The following is a 22942-nucleotide window of genomic DNA, read 5'->3' as shown; positions in this document are numbered from 1 at the left end:
AAAAATCGATTTTCTAATTCTTCGAAATTTTCAAAAATGGTTATAAACAAATAAAACACATAAAATTACAGACCGAACGCAAGAGTTCTAACATAAATAATGTAATGATCAGTGCTCGATTTGATAGTGATGAAGCCCTAGGCATTACAACCCGCTGTTTTTGTCGCGAATACAATACAAACACGATACAATTTCTGTATTAAAAATTTTTTTAATTTTTAGTATTCAAAAGAGCAGTCTGCAGTATTCTGTCAGTCCTAGCGTAAAGCCTTAACCAAGAGCGGCAAAATTTAAAAACTTTAGGTTAAATTGTTGATGTTGGTTTTTGGGGTCGCTAATCTCTAATTTTCAGTCAAAATGTTTAATTTGTTAATCCTTCCCTCCTTTTAGTTTACAAAAGTTGACTTCCCGAAATAAAAATTATTACCAAATTAGTACTTTGAATAACGTATAAGGAGGTTTTTGGGATCACTGATCTCGAATTTGCAATCAAAATCTTAAATCAAAATGTACTAATATAGTTTTAACTTTTTTTCAGTATAGGTGTGGGTTTTATTTTATTAATAACTTAAACATTGACCAGACTTATCTATTAGATATAAAAAATTATTTGACCTCTAATTATTTTCCTATGCAGTATCAAGAAATTAATGGAAATTGATATGCTTATGACATAATCAAATTTTTATATTTATTTTCTAGAAAATACTGGCTGCATTTTCACTTCTTACGCCATTCAGTTAACGATGGTTTTCTGTTTCTTTTTGAAAGATGCCCGGTTTTTTGGAAATTTATTGTAATTTGCAAATAAATTTTCAAATGATTATTCTTTTTTTTTTTAATTTACTTTGTAGTAATTAGTGAGTTAAATAATTCATGCATAAGGTAAATATTAATGGATGTCATTACTCTTAAATAATGGATATATTTTATAATTGTCACAAAATACTTGATAAAACTTAAAATTTTTGCATATATTTAGGTATTGCCGGTACATTTGCTTGTTAATAATAAAATAGTTTCTTATAATAATTTTCATAGTTGCCTAAATTTAGGATTAAAAAAATATATGAGAACAATCGTCGAAAAATTTTGACTCGGTAAACAAAAATTGAAGACCTATCGAAAACAAATGAAAAGCCGAAATTTAAATGTAAATGAATGGCGTACCAATTATTAATCGTCTGAATGATATTATGAAAATTTAAGAAAATAATTAAAGATAAAATTGACTCACAAATATTTTGATTTAATTTAAAAAAAACTGATAATAATTATATTCACAAAAATATTCCAGACTGTGAACAGTAAACGGTTATTTTTCTAGGCAGAGGCGGGCTTACTTTTTTTCAGCCTCTACGTAAGCCATGTTTGACTACCACCCCTTGCATGGCAGCGAAAAATGGTTAATTGAAAATAAAAATTTAAACTAATTAAAAATGATATGAATAGACCGGTATATCCCAGGCTCAAACAAGATTTTTGGGACAAAGTTAGAAAATTCTACGAAAATTTATTTTATGCAGAATTTCCTCTGAAATTTGCAAAAAATAGTTTTGTTTCATTCGTGTATAGACTTCATTTGTTGTTTTAACTATTTATTAAAAAATTTGAACACTTATTCGGATTTTCGCTTATATCTCCGCCTTAAAGATCGTATAGTACCTACACAAATTAAGCTCAAATTTTTCGTTATAAAATAAGCTACAACAAGAATTTTTTAAGCAGCGAAATTTAATTTTTTATAACCATTATTAAATTGTAAAAAACTGCAAGCAAAATTTTTGTTTCACTTCAAATTTCAAAGTACTGTACAATAAAGTAAATAAAAGTCTAGCTCTATTAGGAGTTGAGATATCACGATTTTAGCAATTACGGGCATATTTTCAAAGATTTTTGATTGAAAATTTTATAGTAAATATTTCACTGTGTGGCCCAGAAAACTGTTGAGTTTCATACCTGTAATATTAATAGTTTCGCGGGAAAAAGAATCGGAAATATCATTACCCCAGGGGACGCTTTCGTATATTTCATTTGAAAAAAAGAAAAACAATTACTTATTTTATCAAAAAACTTTTATGAAAATTACATATTTAAAAATTTTTTATTAAAATTACATATCTAATACTTTGAGGTCGAAGTTTGCTTGTACTAAAAGAATTTGCCTCCGTTTTTCCGTTCTTTTCTTGTATTATCGTCTGTGCTGCTTTCGTTGCTTATAATGCACTTATTAGTTGGATTCATTAATAAAGATAAATTTTAATCGCTGAAACAAATTTATATGATAAAATTATATTTATAATTAATAAACAAAATATATTTGAATATATTTCCTTCACACTTTATGACACACACTTTTACATTAGATATTTTTCAGCAGTTGTAATGTAACCAAAGGCATTTAAATAATACACATGTCTTTGTTACTCCCTGGTAATGAAAAAAACAAACACCACCAAAATTTGTACTAGGGGTGATTAATAGGTACAAATAATCACAATTAAAATAAAACACTTACCAGTCCATCCCGTGAAATGTAGGTAGATTGTTGAAAAATACACTAAAACGATAAAGCTTTATAGTATGTTAACTGTTATAATATGCGACTGCACCACGTTTTCACAAATACGAAATGGCTTAAGAACAGCCTTCTCTGTATTTGTGCTTTAAAAAGAGAGTAATAAGGGAGAAAACACATTTGGCGGATAAAGAAACTATTAATAGTATAAAAACTATTAACGCAAATTTCCCTGTAATTGGTAAAATCGTGAACTCTTCGTATCTCTGCTCCTAATAGAATTTTTTTTTAATCTATGATATTTTATGGGGACTACGATGCTGTGTATTGCGATCAATTTCCCAAAAAGTTGACTTAGATATTTCCATTTGTTTTAGTTGCAAAATTGTTTTTAACGGTTAAGTGGAACATCTGAAGACCAACTATATGATCCTAAACAAATTTTAAATCTATAAATATAAGTTTAAATTAATTATTTAATAAATTACTTTGAAAAAAAGTAGTTATTTTGCAACGGAACCTTGCTCAATTGGTTCAGTATCTAAAAAATCTTCCCTAATATGATTTTTGCACATAAAGGTCGTATAAACTTTCAAAACAAAAACTAGAGTTCAAAAGTGTTTTCGTAATAATTATTATCTATAAATTTTTTCTTATTTAATTGATCTTATCTTAATTATTATATGTTACACAGTCATACTAGATAAAATTATTTTATTGCCATAATAAGGATGATAAATTATTTAACAAAAGAAAAACTTATACTTTTATTAATTGCTTTTGAGATCATGTTTATAATTATTATCTATGTCCGAGAGATAAGAACTACTTATTTCACTCATTTTGCGTGGTAGTAATAGTTTATTAGCGTACGTACTTTCGTTGCGACATGAATTATAACCAATCAAATTAACCAAATTACTGTCAAAATTTAAACTAATTACTAGTGACTTTAGTAACTTTTTCAATATCCTAGTTTTCTCAATAATTCATGGCAAATTTGACATTATAATCACCGTTTATTTTCACATTTTAGGGGCGTTAATAATATCCTCTTAACCCACTTGCATCGTAAATAATTTTAATTGGGTCAGTTTTTAGTATCTGCTTCTTTTTTTAATAAATTTATTTTTAACAAACTCAATAACTTTCAGAAACTTTGAACGCCATTTCGAGTTTGTACCAAACTCGATGAGTTTTTGAAAACATGTTTCGAGCGAAAATTATTGAAATTATTTAAATTATTACAAATTATTACAACTTTTGCTCGAAACAGATTTTTTTCATTTCAGTTCAAAACAGTGAACGAAATGTTGACACCTATGCATGTATAGTTCTGAAGAGTATTCTTTCCGAATTCGTACCTTGTACTTGTTTTGACATATCCACCTATTTGACAATAACCCTCTCCCCCACGCACACCCGTCCTACCCGAGTCCTATACGATCCGAGCGACAAATATTGTTATTCCTCTGTTGTGTGAAATTGACAATTTACTGTTATATTTGTCCAATACCGTAGAAGATATTAGAACCGGGCCAATATTGATTCAAACCTGTGAGCAGTATGATGAGAATTAGGCCAAGATTGATAACATAGTTTCATATTTGAGTGTTAGATATTGGTTACAGCGTGGGTACATAGTTTTTGGTCAGCCTAGGTAGGAGTAAAGTTTAATTTCACTCTGGAGCGGAGCCTTTTACCTGGTTCGATGCCTTTGATAATCTGATAATAATGTTCTATAATTGTACGAATCAGCGTTTAGACATATTCATTAGTATATTTAACAAAGGAGTTTGTCACAACCAAGGTTTTATACAGAAAGTATTATGCTCTTGCTGCAATTGGATGCCTGTTACGACCATTCTGTCTGCTATCGTAACAACAAAATACAAAAATATGACTTATGACTTATGGCAAACTTGTTCCATTAATCTAGGCTAAGGCTTGTGTGAGATCTGAGAAACAACCAAATAGGATTGCTGAATACTAGCTCAACCTCGATTTCACAGTTAAGCTTGACATTTCCCATAAAAATGTCTGTCTAGGTAAAAAACAAAGGACTGAACATAGAAATGTGACAATTAATATAAAAAGAAGTAGAATCCCACCGTCATAAATTATTAAATAAACTCTAATTGAAATAATATAGATGATAAATTACAGCTTGCTTATAGTTTTTTTACGAATGCTAAATACTATTAAAGCATTCTCTGTTTCGATGAGAAAATCGCTGATTGTCTATTCTGTTATTACAAAAGAAAATACAATAAAGGTCGCGTATACAGGCTCGAATGAAATCTGGTAATTTTTGTCCTGTAAATATTACTGGATTTACAACATGCGCAGAATCAGTTCAGTCACAGTGGGGCATTGGGAGCGTGCTGAGATCATAGCCCAAGTGTCCTTATGGTTGGATCCAATCACCAGAGGAGTTAAAACTCGTATACTTTTTTTTTAACATTGCCAGTAATGAGAGCCTTTTCCTCTATCTTATACTCTTTAGTTATTTTTAAATAATTACTGAGATGGATATAATAACAATGAATTCTATGCATATCACAAACAGCCAGGAAAATAACCAAGGATAAGTTTACTACAGGCAAACAAGGATAAATAATACACTTATCCTTCAGTTAAGTATCTACTTAGCGAAACACGCAAGTACATACAAATGACATTAAAAAATTGCAATAAAAGATTTGATCTTTAAATTAAGTAGGTATAATATTGAAATGTATGACATTTATTCATTTGAACAGATATGTAAATCATGATAAGATAAAACAATAATCACTGAATGAAAGAAAAGGTTTAGCAATAGAAACTTTTATACTTTTTTTCATAATTCGAAGGTCTCAGGCGAAAACACTCCATAACTCGGGTGACATGATTTTTCTCGTGACTAGACTATTATTGTTAATATAAATTTTTTGGCAAATATAATAGGAACATCTATATCGATAATCAATTTCAGTCTCTGGTTAGACTCAAATTAAATTGTGGATTCAGGGAAATCTGTTTTACTATAAATATATGCATCCATGACATTAAATGATAATATTGTTTTAAGTTTGGATGTCAGGTATACGGGCGTTACCCAAGCCTGGGAACAAATAAAAAAAAAAAACACTTTAATTTCACAGCACAGTTTAATTTAGTTTCTTAGGTATTGTATATATTTTAAATTTATACGTTACATATATTATGTATGTGTTTGTCTGTTTATAGCATAGAGTATACTATATCCACTGAGGAAGTGAGAAGAAAGATCCTCTTATTACTTTGCAGGTAAGAGTGGTTATCTTTCTTTACTTACACGACGTAAAAAACAACTATTGCGTAGTCAACACTGTCTATACATGGTATTCCAACCATTAAATTTTTCTTCCCAAGTGATAATCAATTTTACAAACGCACGCAGTTTACTTCCTAAACGCACTTACTGTACATTTTTTGATGTAAAAGGGCAATTTCCTAAAAAGTCTAGTACTATCTTTTCTCGGTCATTGAGAGTCGCTCAGAGATTAGGGCCTAGTCAAAGCTTTATTGTAAATTCATCATTGAGAGTCGTTGAGGCTTGAACTTTCTGATATGATTAGGATTTAGAATGCATCTAGGATACACTCATTATAAAGTGTATAAAAACTGATACACACGGTAATACTGCAAAATAAATAAAACAAAATTGAATAACAATAATTTAAATGATTTGATTGATTTGCACAAAATTAAAATAAAGTAATTTAATCATTTAAAAGCAAAAGTCAATCATCACTAATCAACAATATCATAAAACAAAAATGATTAACAATAATTAAATCGAATTGTTTACATTACAAATTAATTCAATAAAACATAAATAAACAACATTTTTACAATAAAAATAATAAATTTAAAGAAAAAGTTGTTCTTCAATCACAAAAACACTTGGTGGGGATAATAAATATATTAATATATATTAGTAACTAACTTTACTATCAATTTAAATATTATTTCATTCAATATCTGACACACTGTATGACATTATAATACAAATTCACGGCTGAACATAAACTATTTATTAATTATTAATTTTTTTTATTAAATTCAAAATAAAATAATAAAAACCGTTTTTATAATATAAAACTCACTAGTGTACACAACGCAAGCGTATACAGTACGAAGTGTGTTACATTATTAAATTTCTCTAAATAATAATACGCGGTATAACGAACTTACTTCGTGATCGTCATTGTAACACGTTGTGTGTTTCTTTAATAATAGACAACTAACTAACTGATCAATAATAATAACAATCTGATTTGTCAACAATAAAATATTTGTTTATTTTTTCCGTAAACTGAAATGGAATAAAAATATATTGTGAATTGTTTTGTATTTTTGTTAAATTTGTTAAAAACATTTTGTTATTAAAAATGGAGAAAATTGAATCAATTTCAAATTATCCGGCGCTTATTAGCAGTGAAAATAGTGGGAAAATTTTACCAGAATATGATTCACGATTATCGAAAACACCAATGATTAATATAGACTTTGAAGATTTAACGTATACTGTACGTGTAACGAGTGGAAAAACCAGTAAGTCACCTTATATTATTTATTTTTGTTATTAGGGAATGATTAGAAAATTTATTTTTGTATTTTTTAAATTAGAGCATTTCATTTTTGTTGTTGAATATACAAAAACCAAAACAAATTGATAAATAGTTATATTTAATCGCAAAAATTGTTTGTTTCTTATCAATTAAATTTTTTTTAACAATTTCAATGTTATTGTAACAATATTGTGTTATCAACGAAATTATTTAATATCACCTTGACTTATTTTATAGTGGCTTAAAGAACTAGATAGGTACATAAATTAAATTTTATATTTTAAGTAGATAGAAATACCTGTGACGTATTGTATAAACATGTTATAAATGTCATAAAACAAAACATAACCTCAATATTTGAAAATCGTTAACTAAATAAATATGTACCATGATTAAACACACAGGAAACAAAATATTATTTTTTCATTAATTTAAAATTATGTATAATAACTTAACTTTTTTTTTACGTAATTTAATTATGGTAAATAACATTGGAGAAAGTCTTTCATTTAATCATATATGTTTGTTCGTATGTGAACTGACAAATTATTATTTTTTCTTTTATAACTTCAATTCAAACATATAATAAGTGATGATAAAGTTTCTAAAAAAAACAACGGGATTGTATAAAGTAAATGAATAAAAATTGAAATTATAATCTCATTAAATTTGATAGTTCATTCTTTTATTTTTTAAACGCATGGTTAAATTTCTTCAGTTTTTGTATTTTAATTTAAACGACAAGACCACTCGGACACTATCGTGAAAGACGGTAAAATACTAAATTAAAGCACTTTTACGTTGATTACGAATTCGTTATCGGAGCTGGTAAAAATTAATAGTTTTTCCCTGTGTTAGCGTTCATTTAGGTACTGATCTACGGGTTGGCCGTGCCTCTTATGGGGTCGAGCTAGCACAGGTCTCCGTTTTTTTTTTTTATTAACTCTCTGATTGCGTTCATTCATTCATCAATTCTCAGAAAATCTGAGAAAAGTTCGAATAACTTAGATAGTAATCATCTACTCCAAATTATCTTAACGTAAAACACACAATAGGAATCTCTAAAATTTGGCGGAAGCAATAGAAAAAATATTTTAAAATGGAAGCAGGTATTAGCTAACCATATGAATTGTTTAGTCTTAAGGACGTTTATTCACCAACGTGTTATGATATGATAAATGCGCTCATAGGAAAACCGTATATAAATTTAAAATTCATAGAAAATTGATTTGTATGAAATTTTGTTAAAAGTTTAAATAATTACTAACTCGTAATAGTTTCAAACATAGTTAAACCTTTCTTTTTGTCACTTTTTAAACTTAAAATTCGTTAAAGTATTTCGTTTAAGCTTAATTGTGAAATTTTATGGTTAGCTTTTTTCATTATTGAAGAAATTAATTATAAATTAAGTAGTTATTTAAACAGTTAAAAAAAAAAGGTAAAATGAAATTTTTTCTTCTCAAGTGTCAAAATTAAAGGTTACAATATAAGAATAAGAAAACAGTAGAGTTTACAATTAAAACAAAAAACAATTTTAAAAAATAACGCCAAATTCAATGTCAAAAGCATGGGATTATCTAGTTATATTATCATAATAATAACTCGGTGTTTTTACATTAAATTTTAAATTACATTTAAAAATTTGTTTTTTTACTGTTTATTTTAGTGAAATTAATATTTGATTAAAAGCGTGTTATCTTAGTTGTTTTTTTTACTATAATTTGTTTTTTTCAGTTTAGAAATTACCAAACTAGTACTTTTACTTTGAGTGAATAAATCTGATTTCTTCGATTGTACCTTGGAACAACACGATTTTTAGTAAAATATTTTTTATTGACTAAAAAAAATCAAAATTAACGAAAGCCAAAAATAAGAGCAATTTAGACATTAATTTTCTTATCTAATTAATTATAAAAAGTAAAAATGCCGTAATATTTGTATACGCTGGATATCTAAAATATATATCAAGGTATACTAAGTTTAGTCCCAAAAGTTCGTAACGCTTGAAAACATTGATGCTACGAACAAAATTTTGGTGTTCATAAATTCACCTTAAAGTTTAAATATAAAAAATATTCCTTATAATAAAATAAACAACTTTTGTTTGATACATTTTTTCGTAAACATCTCTGTTGAACCGAGAGGGCGCAAATTAGGACAAAACTTTGGTGTCCATTTTGCTCCAACTAGTGGTCTTGTGAAACGAAAAACAAAACTTTGTTTTTCGAGAAAAACGAAAAAAAATTTCAAAAACCAAATTAATTGACCACGATAATTGTATAGATTTTTTAAACTCATCTAATTTATAAAAAAATAATGCAAGCACTGACATTCAATACTTTCTGTACATGGTGTTTTCACAATTAACTCAGTCAATTGTTTGTTTTCATTTGTTCTTTATTAATTTTAACGCATGATGATTGTAAAAACAATTATAATGGCATAAATCCAAGTATGAGAAGAGAAGTAAAAGCGAATTAATTATTTCGCCATATGTTTGCTTCATTCAGTCTTAAAGGTACAAGGAGCGTCAAAATAAACGCTTTGCCACATCAAGATTTTAGGATTTTCTTTATTATTAAATGATAAAGCTTAATTTTTATTTATTAAAAAAATTACTTATTATGTGGAATTTTATTACAATGATTATTTAACTCCTTTAATCCGAATAATTAATTCGAATAGCCTATATTTTACTGATATTTAACTCTAGGCGAAATTTGCTTACACAATACAAGAATTAATTACTTTTGTATGTAATGTATGCTTATTTAAAAATGTTGTTATTGACACTATCGGCAAAAGAACACAAAATCTAAATTAATGGAATTTATGAATGGAATGTAATTAATAACTAAGTTAAAAAAATTCAAGAAATGGGCCCACAAAACATTGCTTTTTTTCTTATACAATTATAGCAATGTCATTGTAACATTGTATTGAATTTTTTATGTAAATACTAACAATAACATGTTATTGTATGGATGACATTGTCATGTCAAAATATTTGTTGCACATATTGATTTGATATTTTTTCTAAAAATAGATTTAAATGTTCAAAATGCTATGTTGCGATGGCTACTCCTACCAACACACTTTCCATCCAACACTTGATTCTCCTCGAAACGTATGAGTTTGTTCCACTAGGTATTCTATTGTTTCATAAGATTTGTAAAAATAATGTGAATTTTAAATGTTTTTGTGTACCAACTTAAAAAAAATAAAAACGCAGAAAACAGATATGATGTATCGTAAGCACCCGGCGGGAATGAAGTACTATCTTGTTCTATATTAAATAACATATTTTTAGAGTCAATAGAGTCAGGAATGATAGCAAAATTGTAATTAATTATTTCTATTTCAAAAGTTGCAAAAAAAAAAACAATTTATTATTATTATAAAATACAAACTGACAGCATTATAATTAAATTAATGATTCAATTAACAAGAACTCGTAGTATCCAGCTGAAATCACCAAGTAAATTAAAAAAAAAGTTTCATATCGGTAAAATGTACACTTTTTTAAACTAAAAAATTTCCTGCGGAAAACTATTTGTGTTCGAAATTTATAGAATTTTTATCTATTAGTATCTTTACTTATCTGTGTTTTTTTATGGTTTCCCGTAGATGCTTGGGTGAATACCAAGATAGATAGACAGGCATAAAAATTACAAATTAAAGACGGCCATAACCGTACTTTAAAAAGGAAAGCAAACAAGTGAAAACAAACAATTTTCTTAGTTAATTGTTGAAATACCATGTATAGACATGTGTTGATTACTCTGTCACATTACACATACATACATGTAACACATATATAACTGATATTCTCATATAATATATACTATACAATTTGCACATAAATTCTCACGGGTAAACAGCGATGTTTACGAAAACATGATTCTCACAAAAGTTGTTTATTTTTATAAAAGGAACATTTTTTACATTTAAACTTTTGTTCTATCTCTTACGATTTACAAGCTGTGTCTTACGGATCCAAGACTCAATTGACCTGTGTTGCTCATTTACGAACTCAACCTGATTTTTACGTCCTACGCACGTTTTAAAAGTTTCAACTTGATATCTCTTTTCGTTTTTGACTTATCGTTTTGACAGACAGACAGACGGGCAGATAACCAAAATAAGACTAATTAGGTGGTTTTATGAACTCCTATACCAAAATTTTGGTCATAGCATCAATATTTACAAGCGTTACATACTTGATACTAAACTTAATATACCTTGATAAATTTCATGTACATGGTATAAAAACACAGAAAACTAATACATTATGTGTCGTAAGCACCCGGCGGAAGTGAAGTACCATCTTGTTATATATTAAATAAAATACATAACTCGAGAAATTATTAACATTTTTTTTAGAGTCAATAGAGTCAGGAACGATAAGCAAATTGTAATTATTTCTATTTCAAAATTTGAAAAAATAAACATTTTATTATTATTATAAAATACAATCGGACAGCATTATAATTAAACTAATGATTCAATTATCAAGAATTCGTAGTATCCAGCTGAAGTCACCAGGTAAAGTTTTAAAAAAAAGAAAACCAACTTCAAAAGAAAAACTTTTCTAAAACAAATTAATATGCACTGAAAAGTAAAAAAAAAACGCTAATATAAATTGTATTTAAAATTATTGTTAAGCTAATGTAGCAAACTGTTCTATCAGAGCTGTTTCCTTGGCTGACACCGACTCCCAAAATATCAATAATTTTAACTACATTATATTATCGTTACTTTTTTACTTTTTAGTGCATATTAATTTGTTTTGGAAAAGTTTTTCTTTTGAAATCGGTTTTCTTTCAAGATAACACTTTAGGTTATAGTTATTGGATCATGATTAAAAATAAATTAACCCTGAGTATTTTTCTAATTTTGATTAAAAATTTTAAAACAATAACATGAGGGTAATAAATATTTATTAATTATAAAGAAACTTCTTAGGACTATAACATGACATAAACAGCGATTGTATCACATACTACGAGAATTATACATATTATTAATAAGCAGAAAATGTTTGATGAGTCGGTAAATTCAACTCTTTTTTTCATAAAACAAAATAATAGTTATAATACTATTTACATAAATTTTAATAAAGGCGTGTAATTTCGATGTTACCTTGTATTTTTTTTTGAATGAAATATGGTAAGGAAAGTCAAAAAATAATAATTACAATTTTGTGGTTTATTTATAACAGAATATGTAATTGTGATCATAATTATGTTTCAAAGTCAAGGGATATTTGCAAATTTTTTATATAAATATATTTATTATGTATGGGAGAATGTTGTACCTTGAAAAAAGGTACATATAAATCTATATTTATATTTTATTAAAATGTGAACTGTGATACAAGACCATAGTTTGCCACGGATCACAGCCTAATGTAATTTGAGTCTTCTAATTGATTAATAGGGACATGAAGGTTCTTCCTTCAATTTTTAACCATTTACCGTAAACTCTAGAACACAATATCATAGAAGTTATGTAATTGAAAGATTGAAAAAAACCCTAGAAGTTTCTCTTGTAGGCAACTTCTGAACGTTCAGTTACTGCTTTGAAGTTTCTTTTGTAGGCATCTGGTTCGCTGAGTGTTAAGAACTACATCGAATTTCCTTTTTCCAAAATTGGTATTATGTAAACCTCTACAGGCTTGTATAATTATAGTTATTATTAACTAACATTAAGTACCCACGTGTAGTCATTTTTGAATGGTACAGTACGTTGTTTTGATCCAAGGTATATGATGATGTGTCTTTTCAAAAAGTTTATGATATGTTTAAAACTGAAATTTGGCATAATAAAATAACCAATAAGCATTAATTTAAGCGGAATATGATTGTTACACACACACACTGAAGAAAATACGGTCAAACCTGGATAAGCGAAAGCTCAAGGGACCGCAATCCTTTGTTCGCTTATAGAAGGGTTCCACTAAACTAAGTTTCTTGCTTATACAGGTACAGGAGTAGTGGTTCTTCTCACTTATAGAGGTTTGAATGAAGAACACAAAATCAAAAACAAAGTTCCACCAAATTGAAGAGTGGGTCATACATGGCAAATGTTAAATACATTCTATTGTCGAGAAGTAAAGGCATGTAGTCACTGATAGAAGGTAAAAAGAGAAAAACGACTTTCTCTTATAGAGGCCATTTTCACTTAAGTTTTTCCGCTTATCCAGGTCTCACTCTCCCTGGTTTGACTTTGTCCAACTTTTACATAGACAAATTTTTTACTTTTGGTACTAAATTTTTTTATAATATTTTACTTAAAAAAAATTACATGGAAAACCTTTCTTTTACTTATTTGTGTTCTGGTAAATTTATTTCAAGAAAGTATAGGATGATTCAAACTACATTATCACCACGGTACAACACTTGACCTTTATCTATTTAATTGTATAGTGTGCAGTGAACTTTATTTATACCTGTATTATATTGATATGATCATTAATTACATAATGCTAATAAAATTATTTAATTAATGATAATTAATTTATTGAACCAATAATAATGAGGAAAATTATATTCGTATTTTTTTCTTGTTGCTGTATCAAGATATTGAAAAGAATATAATTTATGATAGATTTTAAATTATTACATTATTTAATGAAAATTACAAAATATAACCCCTGACTCTAAAATCATATAAACTAAAAAATGATTGTATAATAAAAAAAATTGTAATCAATAATTTCTTCATAGAAACTAGATATTTTGAGAGCAAGACCCAAAAATAAATTTTGCACTTTTGGTATAATTGGAATGATAATTAATATATTATAATATTGATAAAGATTATACATATTTGTATTACAATCATAATTTTAGTGTGATTTTTCGATAGAACCATTGTATGTTTGGAGCTACATCGTAAAAACGGATTTTTTTGCACAAGAAATTTTTGCAATTTTATAGAATGCAAAAATAATGATAGTTTGTCGACACTTAAATTAATTACCAGTACGAATAATTAAAATTTCATAATTTGTAAATTGAAATTATTAACATGGGTGTAAAAATCGATTATAAATAATTCAAAAATATTTTGACTGGATTGAGTTTCCAGTGAAGCATCGATACTAGTGATCCAAGGCAGGTTGACTTTAGATTGAACTTTTGGCGTTTTTTTTACCGTCACACGAGCTCAGTAGTTTTTACCATCCCAAATTGCCCATCGCAGGAATGTTTCATTTCAAAAATATTATGGAGAGAGGAGAAATTTACTTGATGTTAGAATAGAAAATGCTTTTGTTTTCAAGATTTTTGTTTTTTTCTTCGAAATTACTGACTCTTGATTAAGGAAAAACCCTTTTTTGAAATTTTCCCATTTCATTGTTTAACGGGGATTGTAGGAAAACATGTATTTTTTTTAAATTCTTTAAATAATGGGATTAATTTATTTTCTACCTAATTTGTTAAAACTTTCAATTGTGTTAAATTATAAAAGCTCTTATTTAAAATAATTTTCAAGTTCAATTTTTTATTTTTTATTATATTCTTCCTCCTATTTGTTCCTAAAGGTTTCTCCAAACGTTTATTTATTTTTTTATTATTTTGGTCATATTTTGTAGTGGATAATTCTTTCAATTATCAATTATTGGTCAATAAAACTTTAATTATCAATAATATTAATAATCTTATTTCTAAAAACAAATGACTTTCAGTGAGTATCAGTTATTGTCATTTTTATACATGGATTAAACACGTCCTTTATTATTGATAAAAATGTGCATATTGCAAAACTAGTGCGGATGCACTCGCACATGAATGAAGCGACTGCGAATATGCGCTCTCGTGGATAATTGACAATGACCGCTTGTTCAAAATATTTTTCTTTGACAAATACTCACAACGTGTGCAACCGGGTGCGAAAAGTTAATTTTGCGTACTTACCGGTGTTAAGCTTCTTTTCGCATAAAAAACAGTGGAAATAAAGTACTTATCCAGCATGAGGAAAGAAATAATATATTACATACTTTCTTTGTACCTATAAAAGAAGCTTGTTTCTTCTGAGTAATAAAATTAAAAAATTTTATTTCTGTGGCGCTATATTGGACACTTATATTTATTAAAAAGAATTTTTAAAAGTTATTTATTTCTGAAGTATTATTTTGAAACTGGTTTATTTTAAATAATATTTTTTATAAAAATTGATTATTGAAGTACTCATACTTATTTTTGGATCAATGTAAGTACTAAACTTTAAAATTTACAACAATTTGGCTATTGTTTATATTCACAAATAAAAACCAGTTTAAAAAAAATTGAATTCTTGGATTTTAGTTTCCTAGATATTGATGGTAAATTACTACAATAGGTAAGATGTAATATTTAAAATATTCCTTACGAGTTTTTTTCCATCTTAAAATAAATTTTATTACTTATTAGTAATTATTACTTCATGGGAAAATTGGACTTATGTCAAAAATATTATATTAAATTATTGTTTTTCGAAATTATGTTTAGCGTTATAGGTAAGTAAATGGTCTAGGAAAAAGGTTAAATAATGTAGTGGAGAAAAAACAATTTGAAGAAAAAAGATTCCCAAAAGTAACTACTTTAATTAGAAAAACATCAAAAAATTCGGTATAGTATTAGAAAAGGAATTATCGAAAGTAGAGCAACTTTTTAATCGAAAACAACTATATGACAATGGGCTCTATAGCCTAAGTGTGCCCTTCGTGGACAGCCAATATAACCTAACCTAACATAACCTAACTATATGACAAAAAATTTAACAAATATGTATGCTATTATCGGAATGTCGTTAACAGGAACTGGAAGAAGTGGAAAAATTGGTCTAAAATTTTAGATGATTTACTTAATGAGTAAATCTATCACAAAGGCTTGACCTTATAAAGTTTTCATAACACTTGAAAATCAAGTTCTTAGGCCGGTATTTGGAGATTTCGACACAGCTTGAATCCGGGACTTTCACTCTCTGGCTACAAGTTTCTTTTACATGCATGTACTTCTTTAAAAATAAAATGAAAATCTGAATCTCCTCCTTCTTTTTCACATGTCTGCTAGTGACATTTCAGACAATGTGTGCATTTTTATCTAGCGTGGATTTCATAATTTCAGTAATTATTTTGTTGATTTCGTATTTCAATTTTAACTATAATAATTCTAAACAATAACAACAAATTATGTATATATTTATAAAATCATTCAAATTAAAAAATCAAATAATACATTGTCTTTTCAAAAAATATGAAAAGCTGACATGTAAATAGAATTCAACCAGATTGTTCTTATATTACTTTAAAAAAAATTCAGCTGAAAGTATAATAAAATTCAAGTCTTCAAATAAACTTAATAAGATAACGTAAATTAATTTAATTTACGACCACTAAGGAAATACGAAGATGGTAGCAGCCTTCAGTAGAAGGCTTGATTTTTACCCGACTGTCAAGAAGTCATTATGTCTTGTATGTATGCATGCTTTTTTTTTAATAGAGGCAGGAAAATACGTTTACGTATCGTCAGGCTAGTTTTACAGCCTGATATGTCGAACTCAGAAGTTCAATGCCGATTAAAAACCTCCTATTTCCTCTTAACTTTATCTTCCCGTGGTACAACCGCTAGGTATTACTTCGCGGGAAGCCTTAAGCGGTGGCTTCTCCCTCCAGTTCAGCTAGCTATACATTAGCTAATCTTCTGCTACTTGTTCTTTCTTGCGTAGCTCCTTCAGAACAGTTGCTTCAGAACAGTACTTTGTTCTTTATTACAATGTAAGTGCATTTCCTTTTTAATTTCGATAATTAATTACCGCCATGTTTTTTCACGTATGTGAAAAAGTATTGTGTTGTCAATAACTTTGTTTCACTGCTAATATTGCTTCTATGATTGGAACTATTGTATACAGAGATCTGACGAATGATAAAAATATGGAAAAAAATGGGAACAGTCAAAACTTTCATTTCTTTTCTTTTGTAATTTTCATACTTTGTAATTTGAAAATTATTGTATTAGTTGGACCGCACTTGGGTAGATGTTACTAAGAAACCTTTTGAGAATGACTTCGGAAAATTTCAAATTGGACCACCAACTTAAACACCATAAAATGTATGGTGGTTTTATATTTATAATAAAAATTGCATAATAATTTTTGACATTCTACTTAAAAAGGTTTAGACTTTAATGTTTGTTTACAAAAATTTCGTTCAAATTGCAACGTAATCGACAACATTGTTTCGAGGTTGTTTAGAATACAGTATAGATGTAAACTAATATTGGTACATACATAATAACGCACTGTTTTTATTAATAAAATATTTTTACTAATTAAATAAAATATGCGACATAACTGTGATTTATTATCACATAATAGTTTTAAGTATTGAAGACCTTTCTGAACTGTTAAAAAACATATTATGTTAATAAAATATTTATGTGTCTGATAGTTTGCAATCTTATTCAAATTAAACGTAACTTTCTTATCTTACGGACATAAAAATATACTTTTTACCTGCATATGTATACTTTTATCTTTCACTTTGGGAGATATTCATTCCATTTAGTACAAATCATCATTGGCTGAGAGGGCTAAAGTGATCAAAGTCTTAACGGCGATTAATTGATTAATCCATCATTGCATGGGTAATAACGAAGTGAGGACGCTTGTTGAGATTGGTTAGATTAGGTTATATTGGCTGTCCACGTAGGACACACTTACGCTATAGAGCCCATTGTGATACCATGTATGTGTTTTACTACCTTTTCTGCTGATAATTTATCGGCTACTCTATTTCAGAGGCTGAGTTCACCTCCTTCATGCATATACCAAGCACCAGCCCATCACAACTATTAAATAAATTAATTTTTGTTGCGAACCCGCTACCCTGGGCATGCCGCGGATGGAATTGGTTACGCCTTAACCAACTGACCTACCAGGGCGACAAGCTTGTTTGGAGGCTTTCTTTCAATATCGGATGATGTCACATTATATATGCCAAATCCTAGTCATCGATTGGGCGATCAGTCTTTTCTTCTATCTATATTATAAAATTGGAAAAAGATTAATAAATAATCAATGGCCTCTATACTATCATACATATTAATGTAAATAATAATAATTTTTTTAAGAGTCGAGGGTCAATACCATTTCATAAAAAATATATACCTTTTGTCATTATGTGAAAAACAGAAAAGTTAATTATTTATGAAATATGTATTGCATATACTACTGATTTAAAAAATCATATAGTATGAAATTGCAAAATTTCCTACCTTTGTTGCTAGTGCTGTAATGCATGTAACGAATAAGGACAGTAAAAATTTAAAATAACTACTTCGGATATCAATTACTTGAAAGACATAATAAACATTAAATTTTATTATCGTGAAATACCACATTGAATAAATTTTTATGAACAATAAATTGCTTTACGCCCATTTCACTGCACTTCATACAAAGGAAATAAATATCTGCAAATAAAAAATATCTTTATTTTTGTTGGAGTTATATGTGTATGAAGGTCATTTGATGTAATTGAATAAAGAATTTTTTTATGAAATAAATATTATCGAGTTGATTTTTTACTACTCCATAACACAATATCTGGTGTATCTTAAATGCACACAAGTCTAGTTATATACAGGGAGTTTCAAAATGAAACTCATATTTGATCAGCTCACTGTAAAAACGAAATTTATCCGAGGGGCACGGGACCCATATCAATCGATATGATCCTTTTTATGTAGCGGACCGTGTGTTTTATGTGCGCGAGTTTTATAAAAATTATGATTTTACCCTAAAAGTCGAAACAAGTCCTATTGTCTTCCTGCTGCTATCAATAGATAGTAGCACATTGTTTACAGTTTCGGTTTGTATGGAACATTTGCCCTTTAGCAAATAGTATGTTTTGTATACGCAAGTTTTATCAAAGTAATTCCCGCGGTATGCTTAGAGAAGCGGGTTTGATTCCCTCAGCCCAACAAAATGCATATGCATGGTTTATGCATGAAGGAGGTGTACTCAGCCTCTGAAATTGAGGAGCTAATAAATGAAATTATCAGCGGAAAGATGGTAAAACCCATATATGGTATCACAACGGGCTCTACAGCCTAAATGTGTTCTTCGAGGACAGCCAATATAACCTAACCTTACCTAATGTTTTCACTAAAAAATTGTTAGTTCTGGTTTTAATTTTAATAAAGATTAAATTATCTTACATCAAATTTTTAGTTAAAGTTTCAAAATACCTGAACCTTAATTGACCCATCCTTAAACCATATTTGACATTAAAACGAGAAAAATTTTTTTAGTGGAAACATTACTTATATAAAACTTACGTACACACTATTGTGTGTACATGCAAAAGGAAAACGATCCATGATGTCTGAAGCTGTTAAAACTGCACGTTTCGTGCTAGCATGGGGGGGGGGGGCGATAAAAACAGAACCATCTTCTAAAGAGTAAAATGATTTTTTGAATAAAATCATTACAATTAGACACAATCTACTAAAAAAAAGGTCCTTCCATTGATTAAAAACACAAAGGATCAGGTTATCGATTGATATAAGTCCCGTGAATTCGAGATCTGCTTCGTTTGTGCAGTGAGCCGATAAAATATGAACTTTGTTTTTGAACTTCCTGTAGGTATTTACTTATATTAATTTATTTGAAATTAATTCATTATGTTTATTATATCATAGTTAAAGAAATTCTTAGAACAGTTGTGTTTTTCCAATAGATTTGAACAATAAATGTTTTTGATTAAAACGTAGTATGTAATATATGTAGCAATGATAGTGAATTTGTATATTTGAATGGGAAAAGTATGAATTGTCGATACAAGTAAAAATATAAGAGATAAAACGCGAAATTTTATTTTAATTTTAAAATTAGACCAATTTTACCATTAATTTACCTGAAAACTGGCGTGGATATAGGACTTTTTTTCTGTTTTCGTGTGTGGACCTTACCTAAAAATTTATTTTTCAATTATTCTTTTTTCCCTCTTTCATCGCATAGGCGCCCTTTTCCTTAAAACTGATTTTAATTAGAGAATTGAAAAAAATACACTCACACCAGGCCACGGAGCCGGACCTTTTGGATTTATACCAAGCGGCTTTTCCAATTGGGATATATGAGCTCTAGACACATAGTGTAATTTTTTTCCATTCTCTATAAGATTACACGTGGTAATTAAAGATTACACGCTTACATTGTATCATAAATAAGCATCAATTAATTATAATCTTAAAGACTTTGAAGTTTAAATATTGTATGCAAAAACTGGTAAACAAAAAACTTAAATAAAAATGATTTTCTCTAGTTTTTGTACCCTATATATGAAATATATCAGAGTATATTAGGTTTAATCCCAAGTTTGTAACATTTAGAAATATTGATGCTACAAACAAAATTTTGATATAGGTATTTTTTAAAATTAACCTAATTAGTGCATTTCCGTTTGCCTGTCCGTTAACACGATAGCTCAAAAACGAAAAGAGATATCGAGCTGAATTTTTTTATATCGTGTTCCGGAACCAAAAAGTGACTTGAGTTCGTAAATTGGTAACATGAGTCTATTGGGTCTTCAATTGAGTAAACCACAAGAGGAAGAACAAAAGTTAAAATGTAAAATTGTTTCATATAAAAAAGTAAACAACCCGTTACCCGTGAGAATTTAAATTAGGAAAAAAATTTATTGCCCTTTTTGTCAAAAATAAACGATGGTTAGTTGAAAATTTGTAGCTAGCTTGATTGATTCTTATTTCATACTAAATCCATCCGATAACTGGAAACTTGAATTCAGTAGAATTTTACTTTTTTAAAGCAAGTGGGTGCTTTAAACCATTTTTGTGAATCTCTAGATGGGGCAGCTGCCCCTACCCCCCCCCCTTGGCTGTGCCCATGTATTCACGTTTGTAAAAAGTCCTTTAACAAGGATTAAATTAGTGAAGAAGGCTTCCATTTTGTTAAACAAAAGCGACAAAAATTATTTATCTATTGCGACAAACTGAATTTGGAATTTCTAGCGACAATTTTCTGATAGAGTGTTGAGTTGTGTTGAAATTTAAAAATGCCATGGAAAAATACATTTTTATTAATAAATACCTATAAGTCCAATCGTATTTTCCAAAGTTGCTTGTGTAAATTCCAAAAATATTACCGAGAAATGATTAGGTGATTCTTACATAATCACTAAATGTGTTTTTAATTTGGATTATTTTTTAATTTTAAAAGTGACGAAAATATAAAAAGCTTTGGAAATTTCCCAGCACCACCCTATATTTATAAAATTCGTATGAAAAATTGTATTAAACTATGAATAATTATTCATCGTGAAAGTCAATAGAAATACACATGACAAGAATACAAATACTTTTATAAATGTGTGTCTACTAATGCACCATCTTTAAAAATTATTGAGTTTTATTTCACTTGATAATTAAATTAAAAATAAACTATGCATATATTTTTCCATTACGATTTACAACTATAAAAGTTTATGGTCTCGTCCCAACATAATGCACTCATACTTCAACGGTGTAGTTATATGAATCTCTTCCTCTATATATTATAAATGCGAAAGTAAGCATATTTGTTTGTTTGTTTGTTTGTTTCACACTACGCTTTCACATTAAAACTAGCGAATGGGTTTTAATGAAACTACAGCAATATGGCTCATACTTAAAAATTAATTTAATTTGACATTAGCATAAATTACAGATTTCTGTAAAAGTAGTTATTTGACATTACCATAAATTACAGATTTCTGTAAAAATAGTCAGTATAAAATATTTCACGGCCATATTTTCTGATGTAGTCAATGAATAATTACGACTTTTAAACATTTAAAAAAATAGAATACCTTACATATATTTTACTTGTGTAAAACAATCCTTACCATTATTTTGAGTGTTATAGAAAGGAGATAAGCGAGAGCAATCTTTATCAATCTTTACTTTTAAACCCAGCGAAGCGGGTGGGTATCACTCTAGTGTAGAATAAATTCAGATCTTTTTTATATACCAGGAAGTAAAAGATTTATAAATGTGAATTTGAGATAAAATTTAATTGAGGCCAAAAATATTTTCACATCTTATTTTTTCAAGATCACGTTTTAAATTGTTTTTAAGATAGGGAATGTAACCTTAAAATGAAACCTTCCAAAATAGATGAAGATATAAATTTCGAGAAATATTTCGTACCAATAAAAAAATATATTATATTATTCGAATCAATACAAATAACTTTAAGGAATTGTACAAACTTACACAACTATTCACCAATTAGATTACTCAAACCTATAATTTGTCGAATGTAATTAATACCAATTAGAATTATTACGTCAGTTTTCATCCATTTTCCAAGTCATAAGACTAGAACAAAATCAATTGTTTTATAGTTTAGCTGATGATTAATACATATATACAAGGTTGAAATGATTAGATTATAAATGTTAATACAGTCAAAATCGGCTATAACGACAAAATATCGGGTAATATAACGACCACTTGGTTTTAGCGACCAATATTTAATGGAACAATTTTACTTTTATTACATGTGCTTAGTTTTTAAGTTAAACAAAACACATTATACCACCAATCACCAATTCTCGTATAACTCTCAAAACAAACAATTGACTGAGTTAATTGTTTAAATAACCTGTATAAAAAATTTGGAATATCATTGCTTGCATTATTTTTAATAAATTAGAAAAGTTTAAAAAACCAACACAATTATTTGTTTTGGTTTTCGAAAATTTTCGAAAGTATTTTCTAGAATTTTTGTTTGTTTTTCGAGAATCTTTCACAAGACAACTTGTCGAAGATACCTGCAAATT

The 22942-nt window shown here is 28.0% G+C and overlaps 1 protein-coding gene across 1 annotated transcript in view; it reads left to right on the top strand.

Moving 5' to 3' along the window:
* The first annotated feature begins 6918 nt into the window (after nt 1–6918).
* LOC123293087 (ATP-binding cassette sub-family G member 1-like) overlaps nt 6919–22942 on the top strand; it is a 92194-nt gene continuing 76170 nt past the window's right edge. The window contains exon 1 of the mRNA XM_044873837.1: nt 6919–7099. Coding sequence (XP_044729772.1) covers nt 6937–7099 — 163 coding nt within the window. The 5' untranslated portion in view covers nt 6919–6936. The remainder of the gene's footprint in view (nt 7100–22942) is intronic.

The sequence above is a fragment of the Chrysoperla carnea genome, chromosome 1 (assembly GCF_905475395.1).
Source record: "Chrysoperla carnea chromosome 1, inChrCarn1.1, whole genome shotgun sequence".
Lineage (NCBI taxonomy): Eukaryota > Metazoa > Arthropoda > Insecta > Neuroptera > Chrysopidae > Chrysoperla > Chrysoperla carnea.
Note: the sequence above shows the minus strand (reverse complement) of the source record. Positions and strands in the feature narration are given on the sequence as shown.